Source organism: Oryctolagus cuniculus, chromosome 7 (assembly GCF_964237555.1).
Source record: "Oryctolagus cuniculus chromosome 7, mOryCun1.1, whole genome shotgun sequence".
In the NCBI taxonomy this organism is placed as follows: domain Eukaryota; kingdom Metazoa; phylum Chordata; class Mammalia; order Lagomorpha; family Leporidae; genus Oryctolagus; species Oryctolagus cuniculus.
In genome coordinates, this window is record NC_091438.1 from 128,106,597 (window position 1) to 128,134,280 (window position 27,684).

General features: G+C 49.6%; 1 protein-coding gene and 1 non-coding gene across 5 annotated transcripts; both read right to left on the reverse strand.

Annotated features, from left to right (window-relative positions):
- Positions 1–2,715: 2,715 nt before the first annotated feature.
- LOC127493872 (U6atac minor spliceosomal RNA) lies at positions 2,716–2,838 on the reverse strand. Its single transcript, XR_007924409.1, has one exon. It is a non-coding gene; the product is annotated as a U6atac minor spliceosomal RNA (small nuclear RNA).
- A 3,571-nt stretch (positions 2,839–6,409) lies between these two features.
- Positions 6,410–27,265, reverse strand: KIF2C (kinesin family member 2C). Of its 4 annotated transcripts, XM_002715148.5 has the most exons (21): positions 26,985–27,265; positions 25,676–25,770; positions 22,570–22,671; positions 22,361–22,409; positions 18,845–18,967; positions 17,701–17,823; positions 16,760–16,860; positions 14,736–14,831; positions 14,020–14,074; positions 13,774–13,936; positions 12,545–12,635; positions 11,620–11,683; positions 11,449–11,540; positions 10,609–10,751; positions 9,663–9,867; positions 9,444–9,554; positions 8,777–8,844; positions 8,329–8,434; positions 8,126–8,239; positions 7,098–7,221; positions 6,410–6,954 (listed from the first exon to the last, which is right to left on the reverse strand). In XM_002715148.5, exons 1-21 carry the CDS (start codon positions 27,052–27,054, stop codon positions 6,872–6,874), a joined length of 2,178 nt encoding a protein of 725 aa, XP_002715194.2. In that variant the 5' UTR covers positions 27,055–27,265; the 3' UTR covers positions 6,410–6,871. The 4 variants fall into 4 exon arrangements, with proteins under 4 accessions (XP_002715194.2, XP_051712505.2, XP_008263578.2 ...); XM_051856545.2 differs by lacking the exon at positions 22,570–22,671 and having other exon boundaries at positions 26,985–27,162; XM_008265356.4 differs by lacking the exon at positions 17,701–17,823 and having other exon boundaries at positions 26,985–27,162.
- Positions 27,266–27,684: the final 419 nt, after the last annotated feature.

Genomic DNA, 27,684 nt, shown 5'->3' on the forward strand with positions numbered 1-27,684 from the left:
GAGCTTCCTCCAGGTCTCCCACGCAAGTGCAGCCAGCGTGCTGCGGCCAGTGCACCAAGCTGATTCAAAGCCAGGAGCCAGGTGCTTCTCCTGGTCTCCCATGCAAGTGCAGGAGCCCAAGGACTTGGGCCATCTTCTACTGCTTTCCCAGGCCATAAAAGTCTCTCTCTCTTTTTAAAGATTTATTTTATTTATTTGAAAGACAGAGTTACAGAGAGAGGTAGAGACAGAGAGAAAGGTCTTCCATCCGCTGGTTCACTCCCCAGATGGCCGCAACGGCCAGAGCTGTGCCAATCCAAAGCCAGGAGATTCTTCTGAGTCTCCCACATGGGTGCAAGAGCCCAAGCACTTGGGCCATCTTCTGCTGCTTTCCCAGGCCACAGCAGAGAGCTGGATTGGAAAAGGAGCAGCCGGGATTAGAACCAGCGCCCATATGGGATGCTGGTGCTTCAGGCCAGGGCTTTAATCTACTGTGCCACAGCGCCGGCCCTTGGTGTATTTCTCTTCATTAAACTTTGCTATTTTGAGGCCAGCACTGTGGCATAGCAGGTAAAGCCACCGCCTGCAGTGCTGGAATCCCATATGGGCGCCTGTTTGAGTCCTGGCTGCTCCATTCCAATCCAGCTCCCTGTTGTGCCCATGTGCCCATGTAGGAGACAAAGATCAAACTCCTGGCACCTGGCTTTCACCTGGCCCAGCCTTGGCCATTGCAGTCATTTGGGCAGTGAACCAGGAGAAGGAAGATCTCTTTCCTTCTCTTTCTGTAACTGTCTTTTGACACATGATGCATTATGCTTTTGAATTTTTTTTCCAAACACTTAAAAGTGTAAAATCCATGCTTAGTGTTAGTAAAATGGCACAGTCTTATCTATGGTGCAATCTACACCCTTGACACCATCCTAGCTCTAGCCCCCGCTGCCATTTGCTAGAAGCTAGGTGACCACATGGCCCAACCACTGGTGTCAGCCCCACCCCCTTCCTAATGGGATTTGCCGGTCATACTTCCCTGCTAACCCACCCCCCCCAAAGGTTTAAGAGGACCTGTTCCTGAACACATGGCTCTTTTCTCTCCATCTCCTGATCTTTTTCTTTCTGGTCTTTCTGTCTCTGTCTCTCTCAATCTCTCTTACGCTCTCCTCCCTCTTTTCCTTCTTCGCCCCTTCCCTCCAGTCTGTCGGTTTTCCCCCAATAAACCCTTTCCCTTACTCTGGTGTTTGGTGTGTTTTGTGGCGGCCTTAGCCTTAGCTCTTGAGCCCAGTCAGAATACAGTAGTTTACCAAACTCTGATATGAAGAAATGAAAGAAGGGGCTGGCACTGTATTATAGGAGTTTAAGTCTCTGCCTTTGGCCAGCGCCGCAGCTCAATAGGCTAACCCTCCGCCTTTGGCGCCAGCACCCCAGGTTCTAGTCCCAGTCAGGGCACCAGATTCTGTCCGGTTGCTCCTCTCCCTGTCCAGCTCTCTGCTGTGGCCAGGGAGTGCAGTGGAGGATGGCCCAAGTCCTTGGGCCCTGCACCCACGTGGGAGACCAGGAGAAGCACCTGGCTCCTGGCTTTGAATCAGCTTGGTGCACTGGCCGCAGCACGCTGGCTGCAGCAGCCATTGGGGGGTGAACCAACGGAAAAAGGAAGACCTTTCTCTCTGTCTCTCTCTCTCACTGTCTAACTCTGCCTGTCAAAAAAAAAAAAAAAAAAAAAAGTCTGCCTTCAGTGCCAGCATCCCACATGGGTGCCGGTTCAAGTCCCGGCTGCTCCACTTCCCATGCAGCTCCCTGCTAATGCACCTAAGTGCTTGGGCCCCTCACCCTCGTGGGAGACCCAGAAGAAGCTTCTGGCTTCGACCTGGTCCTTCCTGCCCAGGCTGTCACAGCCATTTGGGGAGCGGATGGAAGATCGATTGCTCTCTCTCTCTCTCTGTATCTCTGCCTTTCAAATAAATAAGTAAATCTTAATAATAAGAAATGCAAGATCGGGGCCCAGATCCGAGTGTCAAGAATTCAAAGCAAGATAGAGAAAAGAAGCTGGCCAAGAGACAGAGAAGCAATTAGTGGCATGAGGAACGCCAGCAGAGGGCAGTGTCAGGGTCTGGTACTGCTGGGAAGTCTATTAAACTGAGGGCCAAGGGGCGAGCACTGAGGCACAGCAGGTTAAGCTGCTCCACTTCTGAGTGATCCAGCTTCCCGCTAACGTGCCTGGAAGGCAGCAGATGGTGACACAAGTACCTGGGCTCCTGCCACCCATGTGGGAGGCCTGGATGGAATTCCTGGGTACTGGCTTTGTTTTAGCCCACCCAGTCATGACTGCTGGGGGCATTTGAGGAATGAACCAGCAGATGGAAGATCTCTCTGTCCCCTAACCTCCACCCCCTCCTTCACACACTCTTTCGAACAAGTCCTTTTAAAAAAAAGTAAATAAAAGATTTATTTATTTGAGAGGCAGTTACAGAACGAGAGGCAGAGAGAAAGGTCTTCCACTGCTGGTTCACTCTCCAAATGGCTGCAATGGCCAAAGCTGGGCTGATCTGAAGGCAAGAACCAGGAGCTTCTTCTGGGTGTCCTCTAGGGGTGCAGGGACCCAAGTATGTGGGCCATCTTCTGCTGCTTTCCTAGGCCATAAGCATAGAACTGGATCGGAAGAAGAGCAGCTGGAACTTGAACCAGCGCCCATATGGGATGCTGGCACTGCAGGCAAAGGCTTAGCCTACAATACCACATTGCTGAAAACAGTGGTTAGATGCCACAAAGTGGGTGGCAGTCAGCGCCCTAACTGTATATGTGTTGTCAGGCCTTAGGGTCTTTTCCATCCTTGTCAAAGGGAGTACTAATCTTCTTATCCAGCTCTCTGCTATGGCCTGGGAAAGCGGTGGTAGATGGCCCAAGTCCTTGGGCCCCTGCACCTGCATGGGAGCCCCAGAGGAGGCTCCTGGCTCCTGGCTTCAGATCGGCACAGCTCTGGCCATTGCGGCCGATTGGGGAGTTAACCATCGGATGGAAGATCTCTGTCTCTCTGCTTCTCCTCTCTCTGTGTAACTCTTTCAAATAAGTAAATGAATCTTAAAAAAAAAAAAAAAAAAAAAAAGGACATTAAGGGGGCCGGCGCTGTTGCAGCCAATTGAAGAGTGAACCAGCGGATGAAAGACCTCTCTCTCTCTGCCTCTCCTTCTCTCTCTGTGTAACTCTTTCAAGTAAATAATTAAAAAAAAGAAAAGAAAAAAAAAAAAAAAAGAACATGAAGAAAGGGGCTTGTGCTATGGCGCAGCAGGTTAAAACCCCGGCTTGAAGTATCGACATCCCATATGGGCACCGGTTCTAGTCCTGGCTGGTCCAAGTCCTTGGGCCCTTGCACCCACATGGGAGACCCAGAAGAAGCTCCTGGCTTCTGATTTTGGATGGGCTCAGCTCCGGCCGTTGCAGCCATTTGGGGAGTGAACCAGTGGATGGAAGACCTCACTCTCTGTCTATACCTCTCTGTAATTCAAATAAATAAAAATAAAATTTTTTTTAAAAAAGGACATTAAGAAAAACAATTCCATTTGCAATAGCACCCAAAAGAATAAAACACCCAGGAATAAACTTAGCCAATGAAGTGAAAGAATTGTACAGTTAACACAGATGTTTAACACAGCAGCTTAAGTAGCTACCTGGGATGATGCCCATATCCCATTATTGGAGTGCCTGGTACAAGTCTTGGCTACTCCACTTCCTGTTAATGTGCACGCTGGGAGGTAGCTGATCATGGCTCAAGTACCTGGATCCTAGTCACCTATATGAGAGACCGGGATGAAATTCCAGGCTTCTGGCTTCAGCCCAGTCTAAACTTTGGGCCAGACCAAAGCCAGGAACCAGGAGCTTCTCCCAGGTCTCCCATGTGGGTAGCAGGGGCCCAGAGACTTGGGCCATCTTCCACTGCTTTCCTAGGCACACTAGCAGGGAACTGGATCAGAAGTTGAGCAGCCAGGACTCCAATATCCTGGCACCCATATGGGATGGCAGTGCCGCAGGCTGTGGCTTAACCTACTGTGGCACAGTACTGCCACCCCCAGCCTGCCCTAATCTTGGCTGTTCTGGATATTTGGGGAGTGAACCAGCAGATGGAAGCTCTGCCTCTCAAATAAACAAGTGAATCATATGTGTGTGTGTATGTGTGTGTGTGTGTGTATGCTGCAGTGTCATCATCATCACTCTCCTCTTCAAAATCTGCATCTTCCTCGTCTGTGAGAGGGTCATCGGCATCGAGGTTGGCAGCAGGAACCTGGTCTAAGCGAGGCTTCTTCGAGACTGAAGAGGAAGTTGTATGTTCCCAGGTTGGACAATCCCTATTTTTCGCTCTCTCTCTCTTCCAGTTCTCTCCTGAAGTCCTGATTACAAACCTCTTCAGGGGGCATCCTGAGTAGTTTGCCTATATTTTACCTTTGTATGGGAAGGTAAGTCTTGGCTGGAATACTGCTTTGAGAATTGGCTCAAATCACCTTCCCCTTTTCCTCTTCCACCTCCTGCAGGTTCAGAAGTTGGTCTGGCCGCTGTTGTCATCTTTGATGCTAGGCAGACGTCTGATGCTACACCCACAGAAAATCATACAGATGGTATTGTGCCTCATAGCTCCTAGTATACTTAGTTTTTCTAACTCAATAGTTACCAGTATTACCCTCATTTATCCACTGTTTCTATGGTCACAGAACTAGGATATCACTCTGCAGAGTGATAAGCTGTGCCGTTCATCTCCAAATTGCTCTGTTCAACTAGTATTCCAACTGGAGCAAGCAAGGAGCTAACTGGGCAGGGCCTAATAGGTCACGGTAGGGCATTCAGAATTTATCCTTTGTGCGAGAGAAAGTTATTAAAGGGTTTGAAGCAGTGGGCTAACTTTTATAGATTTCTCTGGGGGCAGCCATCTGGTATAGCAGTTACATTGCTTGGGACACCTGTCTCTTACCAAAGGTCTTGGGTTTGAATTGTCTAAGCTTCCAATTCCAGCTTTTGCTAAGGTGCATCCTGAGAGAGTGATGATGGTTCAAGGACTTGCATTCCTGCCACGTGAGACCTGGATTGAGTTTCCAGCTCCTGGCTTTGCCTGGGCAGAATCCTATACTGGAGTGCTAGTTCAAGTCCTAGGTGCTCCACTTCTGATCCAGCTCTCTCTTTATGCACCTGGAAAAGCAGAAGATGGCCCAGTGCTTGGGTCCCTGCACCCATGTGAGAGACCAGGATGGGGGTCCAAACTCCTGGCTTTCGCTTGACAGTTGCAGAAAATTTGGGGAGCAAATTAGTGAATGGAAGATTGCTCTGTCTGCCTCTCTGTCACTGTTTTCAAATAAAACAAATCTTAACAAAACTCAAGCAGGGAGACTAATTAGGGACTATGTAGCATTTTGGCTAAGAGGTGGTCAGGGCAGGGTGGTGGCATTCTTTAATCCTAACTGTGGATTGATAGCTTCATTTTACAGAAGGGGGCGGGATTGGGTTTTGGAAGCTTTTTAAATTTAAGGTTTATTCATTTATTTGAAAGGCAGAAATATATAGAGAGAAGGAGAAAGAATCTTCCACCCACTGGTTCACTCCCCAAATGGCCAAAATGGCCAGGACTAGGCCAGGCCAAAGTCAGGAGCCAAGAGCTTCTTCTGGGTCTCCCATTTGGGTACAAGTGCACAAGGACTTGGGCCATCTTTCTGGAAGGTTTTTTAAGGTCACAGAGATGGTGTCATTTGTCAAGCTTTTGACTAGGCCAAATTTCTCAATCCAGAAATTCAAATGTAATGGCTCCTGAAACTAGTAATTCTCTCACCAGGAGGTAGACTGTCCTTGTTTCACAAAGGAAGCATCAGGCTGAGGGCCAGAACCTGGTGCGCTGACCCCCATGTTCCCTGGAGTTTCGGCGGTAGCGCCCCTGCCCATATCCCTGACTGAAGCCTCCTGACCAGGCACTTGATTCCATGGCTCCTAGCCTTGAAACTAGTGGTCTCATTACCATTCAGTACTTCCTATTCTGTACTTGGAATGTGGAGTCTTCCGGTTTGTAAACTGCCCCTGCCCTGTGCTTGGCTCAGACAACTCGCCAAACTTTTCATTTTTTGAGATCAAATTGGTGTGGTCCTTCAGATCCTTGTCTGTCCAGCAAGTCAAGTGCTTTCTTGTTAGTTAGTGTTCCCACAGAATCCTTCAACCTGTCTTGAGTAGACTCTAATAGGCAGAGGGCCATCTCCTTTTTATAGCTCCTTTCTCTAGGAAAGGGCCCAGAGCCTCCTGAGTGTCTAATCAAACAGAGGAACATGTCAGAGTGGAGGCTTCAGCCTGTTACTGAAACTGCAGGGGTAGTACTGAGCCAGCACTGCCCAGAGGTCACGCTGCGGTCCTGTCCTGTGTCCCAGAAGGCTCAGACACATCCTAGACCCTCCCCCTACACCACTCAAAAGGCTGATTTTTTTTTCTTGCTTTATTGTGAGACACATGAATAAACACACAAAACAGCAGGGATCCTCTCGGGCCTTAAAAATAGCAAGGAAGGAGGAAGTCCCAGAAACTTTTTGTTATTATTTTTTTTTCAGTTAGAAGACATAAGAGCCTGGACCAAGAGTGTGGAAAGCAGGTCGGCGTCAGCAGAGCTGAACCCCAGCTCCTTCTCTGTCCCCAGGGAGCCCGCCCCCACATGCAACACACAGCAAGTAACTAGGGTGTCCTCCTTGCTTGCCCCCTTAGGGGACAACTGAGGAAACAGAAAGTAGCATCCGGTGTCACTCTGACCCCTCCCCAGCTGCCCTGGGACCTGTGCCCCCATACTTGGCATTTACTGACACCCATCCCAGCTCAGACCTGGCCAACCCACCGGTGCCCAGAGTTTGCCGAGGAGGGTGTGAAACAGATCTTTTATTTGCAGTTGTCACTGGGGCCGTTTCTTGCTGCTTATCTGTCTGCTGGCCTGCTCTTCCAGCTGCATGGCCACACGCAAAGCCTTGATGACATCTGGAAGGAAGGGGCAGTGAGACACATGGGGTTAGCGGAGTCCCAGAGGCCCCCATTCACTCAGAGCAGAGCTGCCACCACCACTTTGCCTGGGAGCCACAGAGGCCACCATGGTCCGCTGGCACCCATCCAGCCGCACCCACCTCGCAGAGCCGAGAAGTGCTTGGCTTGCTGGGCCAGGGCAGATTCCGCTTTGTTCACAAAAGTCTCCAGGTCATAGTCTGGCTGCTCGGTCATCTCGGAGAGCTCAAGCCAGCCTGGTCCTTGCTGCAACAACACAGGAAAGACCCTACCAACTCAGACACAACCAAGCGACTTCTGCACATCATTCTTGAGGCTGTACATGCAACACAGATGCCTGCACAAGATGCCACCCCTCAAGGGTCAGCGTTGTGGCATAGCGGATAAAGCAGCTCCACTTCTGACCCAGCACCCTGCTGATGAGCCTGGCAAAGTAGCCAGAGGATGGTGCAAGTACTTGGGCCCCTGCACCCACACGGGAGACCTGAAGAAGCTCCAAGCTTCAGCTGTGTGGACATTTGGGGAGTGAGCCAGCAGGTGGAAGATCTTTCAAACTAATTAATCCATCTTAAAAAAAAAAAAAAAAAAAAAAAAAGCCACTCCTCTGTCCACAGCCCATATCCTGCCTCCTCCTGCCCCTCTCTCCTGGGAAATCCTCAGCATGATCCATACTCTTCCTATTCAACTTGTCTCTAACCCCTATGTTGAATGAATGGCATCATTGTTCTTCATGCCCAAGCCTGAAATCTGAGTGGCAGCTCTATTCTTTCACCTTGCTTGATATCAAAACCTGCCAATTCCATTCCCTAAATAGTTCTTGGGTCTTATCCCATGGCCAAGCACACATGGTCTAGGCACCAACATTTCTCTGGGATTCTTCCCAACTATTTCCTTACTTCTTCCACCTTTGCTCTTCCTTTCTAGTCCCCAAACCAGGACCCACACTGAGGCCACAGGAATGCATCCAAAGCTCTGACACAACCGTGTCACCACTCTGCCAAACTTCCTCCAATGGCTTCTCCTCTCAGTAATGAAGTCTGGGCACTTGGCATAAACTGCATAGGCCCTGCTGACCTTGCCACAGCGCTGACACTCGAGGGCTGTGCCAGGGTAGATCCCCAGCCCCTCTCCCAAGAGGGCCACCTCCCACCTGTGTGATTTCCTTGAGCTCTTCCACCGCCCTCTCTTCCAGCTCCCTGATCTGAGTCATGGCTTCATTAAAGCTGGACATCTGGGAAGACAGTTCATCCTCTTCACTGAAGAACTAAGGGAGCCAAGAGAAAGACAGTGTGGCCCAGTCCCCACCTCTGCAGGCCCCATTTCTGTCTTGCCTGTCCCCGCCCTGCCCCTTACGTTGCTTGCAATCCGGGCCCCCTTAGAGCTGGCTTCCATCTCTTCTGTTTCCATCTGAGTTAGCTTCTCTCCGCTGGGCCCACTGTGGGGACTCAGTTCCTTGACCCTGAGGAAACAACAGCTCTGGGACCCCACAGCAGCTCCCTGGCACCCACCACAGGAAGGCAGCCCCACCCGGGATATAAGGGGGTGGAGGAGCACCTTTGCCTTCAGCCAGGGAGAAGCCGTGTAAAGATGAAGCCGGTCTGGTTAAGAAACAGACATGGCTGACTCACCAAGGCCCAGGGAGGAAGGGACAGACCTGGCATCATGGCTGAAATCCCAAGCCTCGGATTTCTGAGTCACAGGACACAGCTGACACTGAGGTCCCCAAGCCTTCCCCCTTCCAGCATTGCCATTCCCTTCCCCGATGCCAGCCCCCATCCTACCTGGCTATAGGTACTAGTACCTGTCTGCATATCGGAGTGTGTTTAAAGTATATTCACAGGAGCTTATGCCCGGTGAGATCATGGCAATCTGCCAAAGAGGGAAAGGATGGTTAGAGGCTGAAGATCCCAGGGTGAGGGCACTAGACACCCTGCGCCCAGAGCGGCTGCCGAGACCCACAGTTAGATGAGAGCACTCAACAGCACCCAGGCTGTGCATACCCAGCTGGTAGGGAGGCTGTTCCCTGGAGGGAAGGGAGGGTAGACCTCACCTTGAAGGGTTTGGGGATAAAATGGGTGGAGGATGAAAAATCATTCAAAGCTGGAACCTCACGCTTTGGTCCGTTTTCTAGGCTGAAACCCAGTGAGCCTGAGGGAAGCCATGCAAGACAGGGCTTGGCTCTCCTGCTTACTTGGAGGCTTCTGAATTCTGAAACTCCCTTCTCACTAGGTAAGAGAGGAATGACCCCCACACCACCGCCACCAAGAGCTGCACCTACACTCAGTAAAGGAGGTAGATCCTTTCCTTCACACGTGGGTGGGCAATGAGGTGGGTGCTGAAGTCAGGTTAGAGCCTGGACTCCCCAGGCAGCCAGGTGCTGAGCCTCCTGCCCACGGACAGAACGAAATGTCTCTTTGGAAAGCAACTGTTTCCTCCTGCACCATCACCTCCAAAGCTACTGCACTCACCATGCAAGTCCTTGAGTTTTCCCCGATAAAGGAGTCCCTGAGCACCTGCGTCAGCTTGCTCTCGCGGAACGGGGTATGAGCCTTGTTCTGTCCCAGGGCCCTGATGCACTCCTGTGGAGTGAGAGCAGCAACAAGTGAGGTCCCTTCTTTCCTCCTGTGTAACCGCTCCCTCCCTTCCAGCAGAACTCCAAGGTAGCCCCTGCACGCTCATTCCACTACCTTCAGGGCCAGGAGACTCTTGTTAATTTCCGCACCCTCCATGCGGGTCTGCCGGTCAGCGCTAGAAGTGTCAGCACCTCGCTCATTCCCTGCCAGATCCACCAAAGAGAATTTGCCATGCATTCTCCCTTTGGCTCGAAGAAGAATCTGGAAGCAGGCATGGGACCGGGAGGAGTTGGAGTTGGCAAATGTCTGCCCAGAGGTCCTATAGCAAGAGGGCAAAGAAAGGCTATGAGCTTTTGGGGTCACCAGGCACCCCAGAGTCCAGGCCACCTCAGTCTCTGGTGAGGGAGGGACCTGGCAGGACGCTAAGAAGTCCGAAGTTCCTGTCCCGGACTTCACGCCGCTCTGCTTGGGCAGCAGCTCTCCCTCCAGACTAATCTGGCCTAACACATTTTCTTGACAGCCAGAATGGATTCAGTGTGAGGGCCTTGACCAGACCGGGGGCTCGTGTGAACTTGCAGAAGGAAAGCAGTGTCCTGTGTCACACAGAGGACACGCAGGGAAGGGGAGGGGCTGTAATGAACCATCTGGTAAAGCTGACGGCCCTGCAGGGGACAGCACTCCTCCAGGGCCTCCGCAGCTGCTCAGCACCACTGTGGGCCATGCCTAAGGCCTTGATGGCGGTGTTCCCTACTTCTCATAGAGGAGTTATGGCTCCATTACTTCCAGCCAGGAACAGACCTAGAGCTCCTAACTTCCACCCCAAAGGGATGAGAGAACAAGGAAAAACCCAGAGAAGTCAGGAAACATGCCTCCAAGGTAACAGCCTGCAAACGAAGCCTGCTTTGGTAAGATTAAAGCACTCTCAGTTCTGATGAGCCCTGGCCTTTATAGCCTTTACCAAGCTGGGGGGAAGCCACACTGTAGAAGCAGAAATGGGCTCAGGGCTAGCCTGCCACCTGAACCATGCGTGATCTGGCCTGTCCTCCTCCAGTGCTCTGACCTGCAGGTGCTGCCCATGTCGATCATCCTGATGACATCATCAGCGGAGTTGACCAGGTGCTCCTGCAGCCCCACCACCTGCACCTGTTGCTTGCCATCTTCCAGCACACGCAGTTTGGCCTTCTTGTTGAGCAAGTCGAACAACTGTGCCAGACAGGAAGCAGGAGGCTGAGACCATAGTCACCCTACCCAACTCCTCCCTCCTCCAGAGCCCGTGGCAGCTGGACAAGGACAGAGAGAACCCAAGCTGACAGATCCCAGTCCAGCAGAGCGCATCTGCTTGGATCTGAACCAAGCTGCCTTGGTTTGAAGCAGCTCTGCTACACTATCAGCTGTGCCAGCTTCGGCAAGTTATTTAACCACTCCAGCCTTGTTTCTCATCCGTGAAGTTGAGACCACAAAGTGCTTCAGATAGTGCTTAGCATACGGTACCTTAATATGATAAATATTAGCTACTTTTAATACTCAAATCTTGCTCTAGGAAAAACAACTCTGCAAAAACCAACACACTGTTAGGAAGGAGAGAGAGATGTATAGGAGAGGAAGGGGCAATTAGGAGAATTAATAAGTACAATCAGGGAAGCAGGTGACGGAGAAGGTGGGTCAAGGGATGATGGTGCACCCAGGCAAACCCCCATCTGAGAGGGAGCCCTGAGGAGTCGTCCTACTATTCCTGTTGATGAAACTATCCGATAAAATCCTCTACTCATGCAGGGCAGGTGGTCCATCAGAAGTTTGACAGCTAACAGGTTGTTGGGCTTCTACCAACTTCTAGCAGAATTCAAGGTTTTAGAAAGTCAGAAACCCCAACAGCATAAACAAGGAGCTCCTTGCCAGCCACCTTTCCATTGTAGATCTCAAAGAATGTCACATAGACTTCCAGGCCCAGGTTTCGGTAGCGAGGCTGATTCTTCAGCAGGAAGACATCTCGGGCTGAGAGAGAGTGAGCCTGGATAAGTAAACAACCTGCCTTTCTGTGCCCAACCCCAGTGCGACAGAACGCAATACCTACAGGCCATGGCGTAGATCCCTTTCGATGCATTCTGGGCTTTACCAGCTAGGTCTCCACCCATAGTCTGCAAAAGGAAGGGGGAAAAGACCCTTGAGGGAACAGGCGCTCAGTGCAGCAGTTAATACGCTGACTGGGACACCAACATTCCATTATCAGAGTAAGCAGGTTCAAGTCCTGGGAGGTTCTAGCTTCCTGCTAATACACAACCTTGGTGGCAGCAGATCATGGCCTAAGGGCTTGGGTACCTGCCACCCACTTGAGAGAGCAAGTTTAAATAAGTTCCTAGGTCTCAGGGCCAACATCGTGGCATAGTAGGTTAAGGTGCTGCCTTTGATGCCAGCATCCCATAAGGGTGCCAGTTTGAGTCCTGCCTGCTCTGCTTCCAATCCAGCTCCCTGCTAATGGCCTGGGAAAAGGAACAAAAGATGGCCCAAGTGTTTGGGTCCCTGCCACCTATGTGGGAGACCTGGAAGAAGCTCCTGGCTCCGGATTGGCCTAGCTCTGGTCATTGCAGTCATCTGGGGAGTGAACCAGTGGATGGAAGATCTCTCTGATCTCTGTCTCTCTCCCTCTCTCTGTGTAACTCTTTCAAATAAATAAATAAGTATTTAAGTTCCTAGCTCTTGGCTGTTCTGGGCATTTGGTGAATAAACCAGCAAATGGAAGTCTCTCTCTGCCTTTGTCACACACACACACACACAAGGCCCTTGGTTCAGGCCAGAATTTACTGGTTTCACTGCAACAGTGAGACACACTGTTACAAGCCAGGAGGAGGCTGGATTTAGATCGACCTCAGCCCACCCCGCATCTGCTGTGGTGAGAGCATATGGAGCATCCGCACTGAATTTCTGGAAGCAGCTCCCTGTCCTCCAGGCCCAGTGCTGCACCACAGGAAGGCTCTCCCCGTCCAGCCCTGAATACTCACATGTGTCTTGCCACTTCCTGTCTGGCCATATGCAAAGCAAGTTGCTTTTCCCCCTTCAAAAATTGTCTGTACCAGTGGCCTTGCTGTGAATCTAGGAGGAAGGATGCAGAGGAGGGTGAGAGTATTTGTGGAGCCACCCCTCAGTATCTGCACGGGATTGATTTCAGGACCCCTACCCCACAACCCGATGCCAAAATTCAGTTACTCAAATTCTTGTATAAAACGCCATAGTATTTACATATAACCTATGCATATCCTCTCCTATTCTGCAGCTCATCTATATTTCATAATACCTAACACAATGTAAACTTTATATAAGGAGTTGTCACACTGTATAGCTTAGGAAGCAGTGACAAAGGGGGAAAACCTGTGCATGTTGAATACAGATACATTTTTTCCTGAATATTTTTGACCCATGGTTGGTTGAAGTCATGGATCCAGAACTTATCAATACAAGGGCCAGTGTTGTGGTGCAGGTTAAACCAGCACTTGTGAGACAGGCATCCTACATTGGAGTGCCAGTTCTAGTTCCAGCTCCTCTGCTTCCAGTCCAGCTTTCTACTAATGTACCTGGGAAGGCAGAGGAAGATGGCCCAAGTACTTGAGTCCCTATCACCCATGTGATAGACCCAGATGGAGTTCCTGGCTCCTGGCTTCAGCCTGGCAGTCATGAGCCAGATGTGGCCTATGCCTAGTGTGTCAAACTCTGCTCCAGAACTTTCTGTGATGATTGGACAGTAGCCACTGTGCTGTCCAATAGTAGCCACTGCCACATGTGGCAACTGACCAACTGAAATATGGGCAGTATAAATAAGGCACTGGAATTTGAATTTAAGTTTTATTTAGATTTATTTAAATAGTCATATGAGTCTAGTGTGTGTCTGAGCAGAGCTGAGGTTCCCTGAACCTATTAAGTCCAATGGGAATAGGGGTAGCTGGTTTAGACACCAGGAGGACCCTTGGAGCCTGTGCAGCCCAGCCTCAAATTGTACTGGATAATACCTCACTCGTGATCCATTCACTAAAGCTGCAGAAAGGGATGTGACAAGTACAAAATGGGGCTGTCCTGGGGCTAGAAGCCAGAGCTTCTAGCACTGACCCCAGAGAACACGAGAGGCCAGCAAGGGGTTTCAACTCCAGGGTGTCTGTGCATAGTGTTACCAAAGTATCCTGCATCTAAAAGTGAAAAGTGTCAGCGAAGGACACAAGGAGAAAAAAAAAAGACTAACCTGTAGACAACTTCATTTGAAACTGTTTCATCAAATGCAAAGTCAAAGCAGAATGCTTGGTTCTCCAGATACTTTGTTAAGTCCACTTTTAATCTGGGTTCGTGTACCAAGACAAGACACTTGCTAGGAACGGAAATCACATCAATTTCCTTCTTGGCCAATTCTGCAGAAAGAGAATTTTAGGAGGTGCTTGCCGGACGCAGAGGGACTCACGTGACAGCATCTTTCTGACAACTGCTTCCCTACCTTGTTTATTCAGCGGGCGTTTCCTAACGCAGACACATATCCTGTGCTCTTCAATCTGCAGGGGGAGAGGAGGCCATGAGCCAGCAGAGGGCAGAGCAGAACCAAAAGCAAGCTTGTTCGTGATAGTCGGCTATGCATTTTATGAAGAACTAGGAGAGAGGAGCTCACAGGTGATGGAAATGCTAGTCACTGTGATGAGACCAGTACATGCTGTATAAGTATCCTGATACCACACGGTGCCCATAAATATGTACAATTAGTATATGCTAATGGAAGTATATAAAACCTTCATGGGATGTAAAAAATATTAGAGTTCTCAAAATTTTTAGAAAGAGCAAGTTTGTCCAGACGCCCTCCTCTCTAACCCCTCATCTAGCCATTACGGGTCAAGATCTAACACTAGTACCCTTGCCTCTCCCATTAGCTACTCTCGAGGACGAGGTATCACTCATTATTTTCCTAGTTTCCCCACTCTGTTATCTATAGGAGGTCTCAGAACTACTTTCATGGTCATTAGTAAAAATCTAGCCAACCTCATGTAGTAGGCAGGGAGTACAGTTCAAGCCCTCCCTTCTGGGCCTCATGAGCTCCAGCCTTCAAAAAATTCACAAGTGAGTGAAGACTCCTGGACTTCATTCCTGTAAAGGTAAGTTTCCTGCCCCTCAGTTGGATACCTACGCAGGGAAGAGAGGTACAAGTCCTTTGAATTTACTTACAGGATCGGTCACAGTAAGTGGATGACATTCCAAAGTAGCCCGAAATTCTTTAATCATCCGGGCAAATTCCCAGTTTGGAAAGCTGGTGTCGTACTCCTGTTGGAGACAATAGCAAAACAGGGCAGACTGTTAAGCTGTAAGTGCTCTTAGGCCTCAGTGCAGCAACAACAGCTCTTGAGCAACTTCATGACTAACAAAGCTGCCACCTGGCTCTGGGCTGAGCGGCCAGGTACAAAGCCCTGGGGACCAGAGTTTGGCAGGAGGCCCAGGCATGCACCAAACCACCCTGAAAGTGGACTAGGGCTGCTCTTCACATCCTAGGAGGCACAGCAACAGGCAGGATACCCTCAGAGCAATTAACCCAACTAAGGGGACTCCACTGCCTTCTTCCCCCTGCCACTGCGCATATTCACCACTTTGGCGAAGGTGGAGGAAAGCGGAAAACTACCCAGCACCCCTCTGGTCATGGAACCATGTGATGGGCTTGCTCACAGGACAATCAGCATTAGATATTCCTCATCTGAGGGCTTCAGAAAAATTTTTGACTATAGTATTTGTTCCTGAATCCTGATGAGAAACCAGTTAAACTTTTTGGATATCAGAATTGGAGCCTTAGAAATGCCAGGGCCCAGGGCCAGCATTGTGGCATAGCAGGTAAAGCTGCCACCTGCAACTCTGGCATCCCACATGGGCACCAGTTCAAGTCCTGACTGCTGCTCCACTTTTGATCCAGTTCCCTGCTAATGGTCTGCGGAAGTGGAAAATGGCTCAAGTGCTTGAGAATGTGCACTCACATGGGAGACCTGGATGAAGCTCCTGGCTCCTGGCTTCAGCTTGGTTCTGCCCTGGCCATTGCAGCTATCTGGGGAATAAACCAGTGGATGGAGGCTCTGTCTCTCTCTCTCTGTATAACTCTTCCAAATAAATAAATATTTAAATATATAAATACATTTAAATAATGAATATACCTAAATTTAAATAAATAAATAAATGCTGAGTCCCAGGGTATTTGGCATAGCAGTTTATTTATTTATTTTCAAAGATTTATTTATTTATGTGAAAAGCAGAGTTATGGGGGTAGGGGAGACAGAGAGATCTTCCATCTGCTGGTTCATCCCCAGATGGCTGCAATGGCTGGAGCTGAGCTAATCTGAAGCCAGGAACCAGGAGCTTCTTCCAGGTCTCCCACGTGGGTGCAGGGGCCCAAGTACTTGGGCCATTTTCCACTGCTTTCCCAAGTGTATTAGTAGGGAGCTGGATCAGAAGTGGAGCAGCTGGGACACAAACCAGTCCATACAGAACAAACCAGGACTGCAGGTGGTGGCTTTAATCCCTATGCCACAGAGCAAGACCCTTATTTATTTATTTTTAAAGATTTATTTATTAATTTGAAAGGCAGAGTAACAGAGAGGAAGAGATACACAGACAGAGATCTCCCATCTGCTGGTTCACTTCTCAAATGCCAACAGTTAGGGCTGGACCAGGCTGATGCCAGGGGCCAGGAACTCCTTCTGGGTCTCCCATGTGGGCTGCAGGGTATCAAGCACTTCAGCCATCATCTCCCAGGATGCATCAGCAGGATAGTCAGAATAGTCAGAATGTAAACCAGCACCCTGATATAGGATGCTTAGCTGGTACAGTGGTTTAGGTTGCTGCTTGGGATGCCCACATACCATGCTGGAGTGCCTAGTTTGAGTCCTGGTTACTCTGCTTCTGATCCAGTTTCCTGCTAAACGCAAATCCTGGGAAGAAGGTGATGGCTCAAGTACTTGGGTCTCTGCCACCCATGAGAGATGCTTTCAGCCTGGCCCAGACCAGGCTGTTGTGGGCATTTAGGGAGTGAACTGGTAGATCTACGATCTATTTCTCTGCCTTTCAAATAAAATGAAATAAGTTCAAAACTTAAAAAATAACAACAAAAGAATGAAATGCTGAAGCCCAGTTGTGTCTCTGCTGCCCGTAAGATTTTTAGCTAAGGATGTATGTTTTATAACCCCCCTGCTTTAGCTTCCCAAGAAAGGTACCTGTGCCCGCTTTATTCTCATTTCAGAGTTCTGGGCCCTCTTCTCTTCTCGCTTGTTCTTCATTCTTTCCATTTCCTTCACAAGACATGATTTCCGTCGAACTAGAGAGGAAAGAAAAGGAAGCTCACTCTTACCTGTCTAGGCCAGCCTGACGTCTCTGCTGTGACCGAGTGCTGGGGCTTTAGCAGCGACAGGCCTATTCTAGATCCTCGAGTGCAAGGAGAAGAAGCAACAGATGTGACTTCTGGATGAATGAATCCGCATGGTAATGTCTTGGCTACTGTGAAGTCAGAGCAGTGACAGCAGCACTCCAGTTCTAACCCAAGCTCTTGCTATGTTTCTGTGGCTATTTTTTCAAAAGTCAAAAAGAGACGAAGGTGGGCATTTGGTCTAGTGGTTAAGACATTAGTTGATACCTGTGTCCCAAATTGAATGCTTAGGATTGATAGCCGGCTCTGGCTCCTGATTCTAGCTTCCTATTCAAGCAGACAGATCCTGGGAGGCACTAGTGATGACTCAAGTGGTTGGATTCCTGCCACCCAGATGGGAGACCTGTATTGAGTTCCCTGCTCCTGGCTTCAATATCCACACTCCTGAGTCACAGTGGGCATTTGAGGAGTGAACAGTGGAGAGGAGCTTTCTCTTTTTCTGTCTCTCAAATAAACAGAAATTTAGAAGACAAAAAACAGGTGAGAAGGCACCTGTTTGGTTTTGATAGTCATTCTCAGTTGTTCCTCAGGTGACAGCCAAGACTTTAGCTGTGACAACACTGCAACTGCATCTGACAGCTCCTGCCCAATCTTTTATCCCTTGAGAAAGACTGATTCCACTGGTACAGGAAACTGTGTCCCCATGTGACAAACAGGGTTTGAGCTCAGGCACAGAATGGTAGCCACCTGTCCTGCCTTGGGACAGCACAGCAGGCAGCTCAGTGTGTCTACCTGGGTTCACAGTGTTTGCAGAGGAGCTGCCTCGGTTGGAATGCACTTGCTCTTCCACCTCCTCGCTGACCATCGTCAATGGTATTTCCGCCACTGCAGGGCAGGAGGGCCTAGGGGGGCCAGCTGTGGGGGAACAAGAATCAGTGGAGAAGCAAGCAGATACACTGCGGCTGTCCTCATCTGACCCTGGTGGGTGCTGGGCCAGGAAAACCACTGCCTCAGCAGGGGTTCAGGCGCTTAACAGTACAGGCAAGGTCTGAGCCTTTCCCTCACCGCAACCCACACCCCAGACCCGACTGTCCTGTCTGCAAGGGCTGGCTCCGCGGGTCAAAGTATCACAAAGGGTGTGAGTACACCTCAGAATGGGCTTTGCCATGAAGGGAAAAGGCCTTTAAGGGCCTGAACTCTTTAGACTTGACCCAAGCAGGGGCTCTCAGCCCAGGCAGGCCTTTCCACCCCTCCTACTGAACAGCCAGGCCTTTCTAACTTCTGCAAAGCCTCAGGAACCCAGGTGGTTAACAGATTGAAAAGCCAGGGCTTACAGGAAACCTGGGCAACAACTAATCACACTGACTCAACGCAGAAAGTACAATCCACAATGCTTCATTAATTCCTCTTCCATTTACCTACATCCTATTAGATGAATTTGATACATGTAAAGTATGATGATTATGCATCTTATAAAATCTGCAACTACTTTACATATCTACCAAAAACTGATAAACACTTAAAATATTTTTAAATTCCACTTATATAAAGCACACAAAAAGAAAAACCTAATTTATGTTATTAGAGTTGGGACTGTACATACCCTTGGACAGTCATTTACTGGAAACATGCCTGCAGGTAACTGGGAATGCTTTGATCTGGGTGTTAGTTACATGAGTGTGTTCAGTTTGTGAAAACTCGCTGATCTATGTTCTCAGTGATATGTGCATATATACATATACATATGCACACACACGTGTGTGTTAAGTCTCAATTAAGTATTTAAGGAGTAAAATGAGATGATTTCCAAGAAAGGAAGCAGTGCTGGTACAGCAGAGGAGTAGAGGAATCCTACGGCATTCTAGCACAGGGGCAGGGCAAAGTGTGAGGAGCCTGCTCCAGGGTCTCAAACAGGGACAGCACATTCACTACTCACCAGGCGCTGAAAACTGCTTGCGAGAGTTTGCAGACACAGGAAGCTCCACTTCCATGTCATTCTCCTGAGCGGCGATGCAAACCTCTGAGACAGTGGACATGCGAGTGGAGCGGCTCCGCAGACCTGGAGGAGGAGGCCGACATGCAATCACTGTGGCTGTGGCCAGAAGGGGGAGTTAGGGGCCAACCTTTAAGGCTCTGCACACAGTGAGATGGGTCCTGGCCACGAGGAAAGGGGCCCACCGACTTCCCATCCTTCTTCCCAAGGAAAGTAAATATTTACAAAGAACAAGTCCCTGTAACTCTTAAACTTAATTTTCCATATTCTAAAAATCTAGGAGCCCTTGAGGGCAGATAGAAGCATCTGCCTTGGGTACACGGAGGGACCTGAGATCACTTCTGAACAGATCTATTCCAAGTCTTTTGAAAAAGCATTTTTAAGCTGAACATTAGCAATACCTACCACTGTATAAACCACACTCCCATTCCTCAAAGCAGTATTATACAGTAAATATCCGTATTCCTGTCTCATGCACAAGACAGTAAGTTTCAGTATCATGAAATAACTTGTCTAAATGTCACTCAACTAGTAAGTGCCAGAGTCAGGATGTGAACCCAGGGCTGTCAGATTACAGAGTCTAGGCTTTTCCCACTGCTTCAGGATGCTCCAGACCCGAGTCCCAGCATTAGAAATCCCTGGGATCAGCTGCTATGATTTTCTGCAAACTTAAAAACACGGCTTAACTGAAACAAACAACTTAGTTATACTTGAATTCTTATTAATTTTACAAGTCTAATAACAGAGGAACAATGTGTCACTTATAAAATATATCATTATAGGCCGGCGCCGCGGCTCACTAGGCTAATCCTCCGCCTTGCGGCGCAGGCACACCAGGTTCTAGTCCCGGTCGAGGCGCCGGATTCTGTCCCGGTTGCCCCTCTTCCAGGCCAGCTCTCTGCTGTGGCCAGGGAGTGCAGTGGAGGATGGCCCAAGTGCTTGGGCCCTGCACCCTCATGGGAGACCAGGAGAAGCACCTGGCTCCTGCCATCGGATCAGCGCAGTGCGCCGGCCGCGGCGGCATTGGAGGGTGAACCAATGGCAAAAGGAAGACCTTTCTCTCTGTCTCTCTCTCTCACTGTCCACTCTGCCTGTCAAAAAAGAAAAAAAAAGAAAAAGAAAAAAAATATATATCATTATAAATTTCTGTTTGAAAACAGAACCTGTGGTATCATACAGGCAAACATTAACTTGTCCTGAATTTCTAAGTGTTATAGGTTTAGACCAATGGCTCTGTATAGATGGTCCCCAACTTGCAATGGTTCAACATGATTTTTCAACTTAACAATGACGTGAAAACAATACACATTCATTAGAAGTTGAATTTTGATCTTTCCCAGGTTAGCAATAGTGATATGATATTCTTTTACAATGCTGGCCAGCGGCAGGGAGCCCAAGCTCCCAGCTGTGTAACCATGAGGGTAAACAACTGAGACCTCATAGTGTATTGTACTGTGAAACCACGATGCTCCATAGGTTAGGTGGATTAAATGCACTTTCGTTTTTTAAAGATGTATTTGAAAGGTAGTTACAGGGCTGGTGCTGTGGCATAGTGGCCTAAAGCCTCTACCTGTAGTGCCAGCATCCCACATAATATTTAAGCCATCTTCTGCTTTCCCAGGCCATAGCAGAGAGCTGGATTGAAAGAGGAGCAGCTGAGAGACAAGTCCTCCAACTGCGTGCTCACTCCCCAATCGGCCGCTACGGCCGGAGCTGCGCAGACCCGAAGATAGGAGACAGGAGCTTCCTCCGGATCTTCCCATGTGGGTGCAGGCGCCCAAGGACCTGGGCCATCTTCCACTGCTTTCCCAGGCCATAGCAGAGCGCTGGATTAGAAGTGGAGCAGCCGGGTCTCGACCCTGTGCCCATATGGGATGCTGGCACTGCAGGCGGCAGCTTTATCTGCTACGCCACAGCACCAGCCCCAAGGAAATGGATTATTACAATGTTCCTATTTCTCAAATGATTTGTGTTGACTAATCTGTATATAATTTTTTTCCCATTAAAAGGAGCTATGTGGAGTGGACATTTGGTACAGTGGTTAAGATGTCACATCCCATATTGAGCACTTGGGTTTGAGTCCCTGCTCTGATTCCGAACCAGTTTCCTGCTAATATGCATCTTGGGAGGCCGGAGAGAATGGCTAAAGTACTCTGGTCCTTGCTACTCATATAGGAGGTTCAGATGAAATTCTGGATTCCTGGTTCTGGCCTGGCCTAGCCCTGGCTTTTGTGAGCATTTAGGAAATGAGCCAGCACATGGAAGATTTCTGTCTCTTATCTCTCTGTTGCTCTTTCAAATAAATAAAAATAAATTTAAAACACTTGGGACTAGCATTGTGGTGCAGTGGGTTGAGCCACTGCTTTTGACACCAGCATCCCATAAGAGTGCCAGTTCAACTCTCCACAGCTCTGCTTTTGGACCCAACTTCCTGCTAATGTGCCTGGGAAGGAAACCTGGGAAGGTCCCAAGTACTGGGACCTCTGCCACCCATCTGGAAGAACAGGATGTAGTTCCTGGCTCCTGGCTTCAGCCTGGCTGTTCAAGTCATCTGGGGCACAAATTAGCAGATGGAAGATCTCTCTGTGTTGCTCTACCTTTCAAATTAAAAAAAAAGAAAAGAAAAAGAGCTGCGGCTGCGGCAATATCTCTTGGGGATATGCGCGTGGAATGGGACTGCTGCCATTTTATCTCTCGAACAGGCCCTGAAGAAACAATCAGCAAAAGGGGGCCAGCACCACACCACCCAGACTCTTGCAATGGTGCCATCTTCCACCCAGGGTCCTCAGAACCTAACACTCCAGACCTGTATTCTCTGGATCCCTGAAGTAGCTGGATCATGTCGGGCCAATGACAACTGTGAACTAGGCTATGCATAGGCTCACTGGCCTGCAAGGCACTGTGGGCTTTTTCTTGGGCAGTTCGTGCCTTTAGCCGCCCTCTATAGGCACAGTCTATCACAGTCACAGGTTTCGGCTGAGTGCTTCTGTATAGTAAGTCCAACCTTCTCTTAAGATTCTTAAGAGGCACTACTGTTATTCTCCTGTCCCGCCTCCATATCACCATCACCTGGCTTCTAAATGGCCCAGACTTAACACCTGCTTTCTGCAGTCTCACTCTAAGGCGTACTGTCCCCCTGAGGAAGTTAGGCCCTAGGTAGGTGAGCTCGCCAGTGGCTGATTTCCACTCTCCCAAGCATCAAGCTCTGGATTCTACAGGAAAGGCTTCTAGGCCAGCTAGCAAACTTCCCAGAACACCAGTTCCCTTAGAAGTTGGCCCAACAGCTATAGGTTGGATTCTCCCTGAGAAAGACGCTGGGAACACAGGACAGAACTCTGTTCACACAGAAACCACCTGGGAGAGTGAACAACGAATCTGCTCCACATTTCCAACTCTAAGCCACAGGAGCTTTATTCCTGCTACAAACTGCATGACAATAACAAGTAGAAATCCACGTACCTTCTTTTGGAGCAGGAATTTTGGAGTTGACTGATCTGCGTTTTTGTTTCTGGAAAACAAAACAATATATGTCTCATTGATTTTTAAAGGCATTTCCTGAGCCAATGTGCTGTGCTGAAGACCCAGGCAGGCCCAGAGAATAAATCAGCAAAGAACCAATATGTGAAGTGAATCCTCTGGGCACTGGCTGCAGCCAGATGCGACAATACCTGGACTGTTACATTTTCCTGCAGGGGCAGATTGTCCTTCGGGTGTAAGGGAAGAAGCTGTAAGAGTTCTGGGTTTATTGCAGCCACATCATCAAAATCAATCTGCAATGAGAAAGTAAAAGCCTCAGTGAAACAACACAGCTTGTTCAATCCAAACACATCTCCACAACCAAGGAGAATCCCTAGAACCAGACTCGACCAACTTCAAGTTCCATTAAGCACTAATAACTATAAATAAACGGTTACTCCTTAGTAATGGTTTACCATCTAGATGGATATAGGTTTCTGATTTCCAAGCCAACGGGAGATGTCAGTAATGAAAATGAGGTGGAGAGGAAGGCAGACAGGCAGGCACTCTGGTAGTCCACGGTAGATCCAGGCCACTTGGCTCCCCTACTGTTCTGTTGGGCAGTGGGATCCTGCAGGGCACAGTCCCCTAACTGGCTGACACAGAGCAGGAAACAAGTCCTAACTGTCTGATGATGATAGTCAAAATGGAGGGCCCGGCCCTTCAGGATCTTATGGGCAGGGACAAGTTCCCGACAGCTGCTACCTAACCTAAGCCTACCTACATTTTCTACTGGGCCCAGAAACACAGCTTTCTGCTCATGCCTTATTTCCTGTTTATGCCTGCAATGAGGTCACAATTCCAGGTTTACATCATCAGAGTCCTGCAACCCTCTGGGAACCACTCAGACTTCACCAGCGTAACTTCACAGCAGGTTCAAACACACCAAAATTAGTCCCAGCTTGGTCTGTTTACCTTTCAAAACGTAACAGAGGTTGAGTATGCACTCCAGGAGGAGGCTTTTACCTCCTGTATATGCAGCCTGTATTCATTAACTGGTCTCTTCAGTTACCAGCACAGCTAAGAGTATTGTGCAAGGGGGAGATATTCAAAGACAGATAAAGACATATATCACTGGGGCCATCATGACACCAACATCCTATATGAATGTTGCTTCAAGTTCCGGATGTTCCACTTCTGATCCAGGTCCCTGCTAATGCACCTGGGAAAGCAGGGGAAGATGACCCAAGTACTTGGGCCCCTGCCAACCACTTGGGAGACCCAGATGGAGTTCCAGGCTCCTGGCTTTGGCCAGCCCAGCCCTGCTCATTGCAGTCATCTGGGGAATGAAGCAGCGACAGAAGACTTCTTTCTCTCTCTAACTTTTTGGACAGCGATGGACACTCAGTATACATACCTCCCCCACTTCCAAACTTTGGAAGAGTGTATGGTACAAAAAAAAACAAAAAAAGGTGGATGGGATCAGATTTTTTTTTTTTTTAATTTTTTGACAGGCAGAGTGGACAGTGAGAGAGAGAGAGAGACAGAGAGACAGAGAGAAAGGTCTTCCTTTTGCCGTTGGTTCACCCTACAATGGCCGCCGCAGCTGGCGCGCTGCGGCTGGCGCACCGCGCTGATCCGATGGCAGGAGCCAGGTACTTCTCCTGGTCTCCCATGCGGGTGCAGGGCCCAAGTACTTGGGCCATCCTCTACTGCACTCCCTGGCCACAGCAGAGAGCTGGCCTGGAAGAGGGGCAACCAGGACAGAATCCAGCGCCCCGACTGGGACTAGAACCCGGTGTGCCGGCGCCGCAAGGCGGAGGATTAGCCTAGTGAGCCGTGGCGCCGGCCGGGATCAGATTTTGAAAGGGCTCTGAGGGGGCCAGTGTTGTGGCACAGGTCAATCCCATATGGCATCCCATATGGGCGTTAGTCAAGTCCCAGCTGCTCCTCTTCTGATCCAGCTCTCTGCTGTGGCCTGGGATAGCAGAAGATGGCCCAAATGCTTGGGCCCCTATACCCACAAGGGAGACCTGGAGGACGCTCCTGGCTCCTGGCTCCTGGCTCCAGATTGGCTCAGCTCTTTCTTTCTCTTTCTTTCTCTCTCGCTCTCTCTCTGTAACTCCACCTCTCAAATAAATTAATACATTCTTGAAAAGCAGGGTGGGGGAGGAGGGCTCTGAATGCCCTGCTAAGATTAGACTATTTTCCCAAAGGCAATATTTAAGCTAGGGTGAGACACAATAGGAAATATATTCCTAAACAAACAACAAAAACAAAAAAGTCACAAGGCACTGTGAAGAGCCTGTTTAAAGGAATTTTGGGAACAGATAAAGGAAAGCATCCACTCCTTGTATTTCTGAGCTATGCCAGCTGCACACCTACCACAGGCATTATGCTCAGCAAGTCCTTCACATGTGCTGTCTCCTTAGGCTCTGTGAAAGACGGTTCAAGACTCTTATTCACCCCTGTATTCCTGGCACACAACATACTGTCTAGCATTTTGGAACCAGTCCAAAAGGATTTAAGTGAGTTCTCCTAGCAGCCCTAATAGGTAGACATTACCATCTTTGCTTTATAGATGAGGAGACACTTTCTAAGAGAGGCAGAGCATGCCTGCGAACACACAAACAGCTGCACGAGAATCCAGGCTTTAACAGTGACATTTTCACCACACCACAATGTCTCTAGAACATCAATGCTTGTCACAGCTCTCCTCTCTTCAGATTCCTCCCAGGGCTCCCCACTGTTTTCAGAAGAAAATCTAATATCTTAGTGTCGGAGAGAAAGGTCCTCTAGGTTCCTTCTGTACCGGTTTTGCTGAGCCAAGCATCCTGAGCCTTCCACTGCCCACAGCCTTCTTCACCCACAGTCCCCGCGGGTGCCATCTTGCTGCCTCAGCTAAGCTTTCACGGCCCAGAAACCCAGCCCGCCCTCAGCGAGCTCCCAGCTCCGAGCCGCTCTAGCACTACTCATCGGCACCATTCCTCATGACCTGACTTCTGTTCGCTGTTTCACAAACTGAGCTACTGATTTCGCTCTCCGGATGATACCACGGGCAGTGTGCATTCAGAACCGAGCGTGGGTGAACGCGGTTTTTGGATTCTGTGCAGCCTGCGCTCTGTGGATACATCAGAATCTTCTGACTGCTTCAGTTTAGAGCAGGCTTCACTACACAAAATCCCAGTGCACGCAAGGAGGGCTGTTTTTCAGATTAGGGAAGACACGCAGCATCAGAAATTGGGCTTTCAGAGGTTCTTGCACAGATTCTTTACACAGGAAGATATTAACTGTGGTGGACGTATTCATCACACCTACCTCTTTGCCCTTTGTGGTACCTCCTTCTGTCCACTCCACTGAAATGCAAGATTTCTCCAAGCTCACAGTCCTTATGATGGCACTGTGTATCAAGCCTAAAACACAGAAAGACCAGAGTCACCCGCCTGCTTCCTAACGGCTTCATTTTTAGGATCGTACAGACTCCCAATGTTAACTTGGACAAAGAGGCAGCTGAATTTTTTTTCTTTTTTAAGCACCAAGAGACAAATCTGGGACTTCACCCTTAGACATCTCACAGTGAAGTAGGCAGGAAACAGGTCTTTAAATGAGTTGCATGGGATAAGGCTTCACTCCCACTCAAAAAGAGAACCCTCAGGTACAGGCATTACGCTCGCAGGTCAGATGTCTGCGCACTACATCAGAGTACCTGGCTTTATTTATTTTTTATTGACAGGCAGAGTGGACAGTGAGAGAGAGAGAGAGAGAAAGGTCTTCCTTTGCCGTTGGTTCACCCTCCAATGGCCGCAGCGGCCGGCGCACCGCGCTGATCCGAAGGCAGGAGCCAGGTGCTTCTCCTGGTCTCCCATGGGGTGCAGGGCCCAAGCACTTGGGCCATCCTCCACTGCACTCCCGGGCCACAGCAGAGGGCTGGCCTAGAAGAGGGGCAACTGGGACAGAACCCGGCGCCCCGACCGGGACTAGAACCCGGTGTGCCGGCGCCGCAAGGCGGAGGATTAGCCTAGTGAGCCGCGGCGCCGGCCACGAAAGAGTTTCTGATCAACGTGAGAGTCAATTCAGTCATGCGAACTGCGCTGAACACAACACTGAGGATCCGGACATCTCCGACCACTCTCCTAAAATCAGGAAGATTGCACCTGTCTGAGCCGCAGCAGCTGCGTAGCCCAAGAGCACCGCATTACACGCTTCCCAAGAGCAAGGATCTTGTCCGTCTTGTTGATTCTGAACACCACTGCCTGACACACTGCAACTCACCAACTTCTGTCGGAGTAGAGGGGCCACAGAACCGATATCCCCAAAAAAGCGCGGAAGTTTCAGGGGAGAATTCTGGAAGGGAACTACATCTAATTTCAGCCCTAATTTAATTTCCCTGGCAGGTCCAATGACCACGGAGAAGCTCCGCCCACTCCCGGAGTGCAGGGACCCCAAACCAGCACAGAGGTTTCTGCCCTTACGTAGGGAAGACCGACTGCCAGTGTAGAAACCCCGACCCTGCGTTTGCGGGGAAAATTCCCAACAGCGTCTCGGGGCCCTGCCGTTTGAGAGCAGGGTAGTAATTTCAGCCCTCTCTGTTCATAGCTCCCCATGGCCTCGGGACACAGCCCCTCACCATTACTGCGTTGGATCTTGATGGTGAGACCGGGAAACAGGCGCGCCGGAAGCGATGACTCCATGGGCATTCGGAGGTCCTCCAGGAAGAAAAATGCGAAATGCCAAGAAATCACAACTCTGCTAAACCTCCGAATTCGCAAACCGCCGTAGTTTAAACCCCGCGCGCCAGCGTCCCTGATGACGTCACATGCTGCGCCAGCCTCGCTTCCGCCAGTCAGCGGTGCCCTGCGGGGCCTTGTGGGATATGTAGTTCCCAGCCCGTTTGCCGGCGCTCGGGACAGCCTGTTCGTCTAGCCACACCCGCGAGCGCTGTGCCTGCCGGGAGTTTTGCCGGAAGTTGGCGTGAAAGCGCTGTTCTTGCGTTGAGTACCGCGTCCGTGTCTCTCTGACGGGTGTGTAGTGCTCGGTGTTTGAGAGTGAGGGCCCCGTACCCTACAGCCATGGTTCAGATCCTGGCTTGTTCAGTTGCTAGTTCAGGCTCTGCTAATGCGCCTGGGAAAGCAGAGGACGGCCCATGTATTTGGGTGCCTGCCACCCCGTGGGAGACCAGAATGCAGATCCTGGCTTCAGCCTGGTCCCAAACTGACCGTTGCAACCATTTGGGGAGTGCACCGCTAGATGGAAGATCTCTCTCTCTCTCTCACTTTGCCTTTCAAATAAATAAATAAATCTTTTAAAAAGTTATGGGAGATCATTGG

Bases quoted from the DNA above. Each gene is read 5' to 3' on its own strand.
- KIF2C (XM_002715148.5), bottom strand. From the start codon at position 27,054: ATGCCCATGGAGTCATCGCTTCCGGCGCGCCTGTTTCCCGGTCTCACC. The intron at 14,832-16,759 runs GTACCTTTCTTG...TGTCTCCAACAG, and splicing joins TGAGAATAAAGCGGGCACAG to GAGTACGACACCAGCTTTCC. The intron at 13,937-14,019 runs GTAGGGAAGCAG...CTCTTTCTGCAG, and splicing joins ACGCCCGCTGAATAAACAAG to AATTGGCCAAGAAGGAAATT.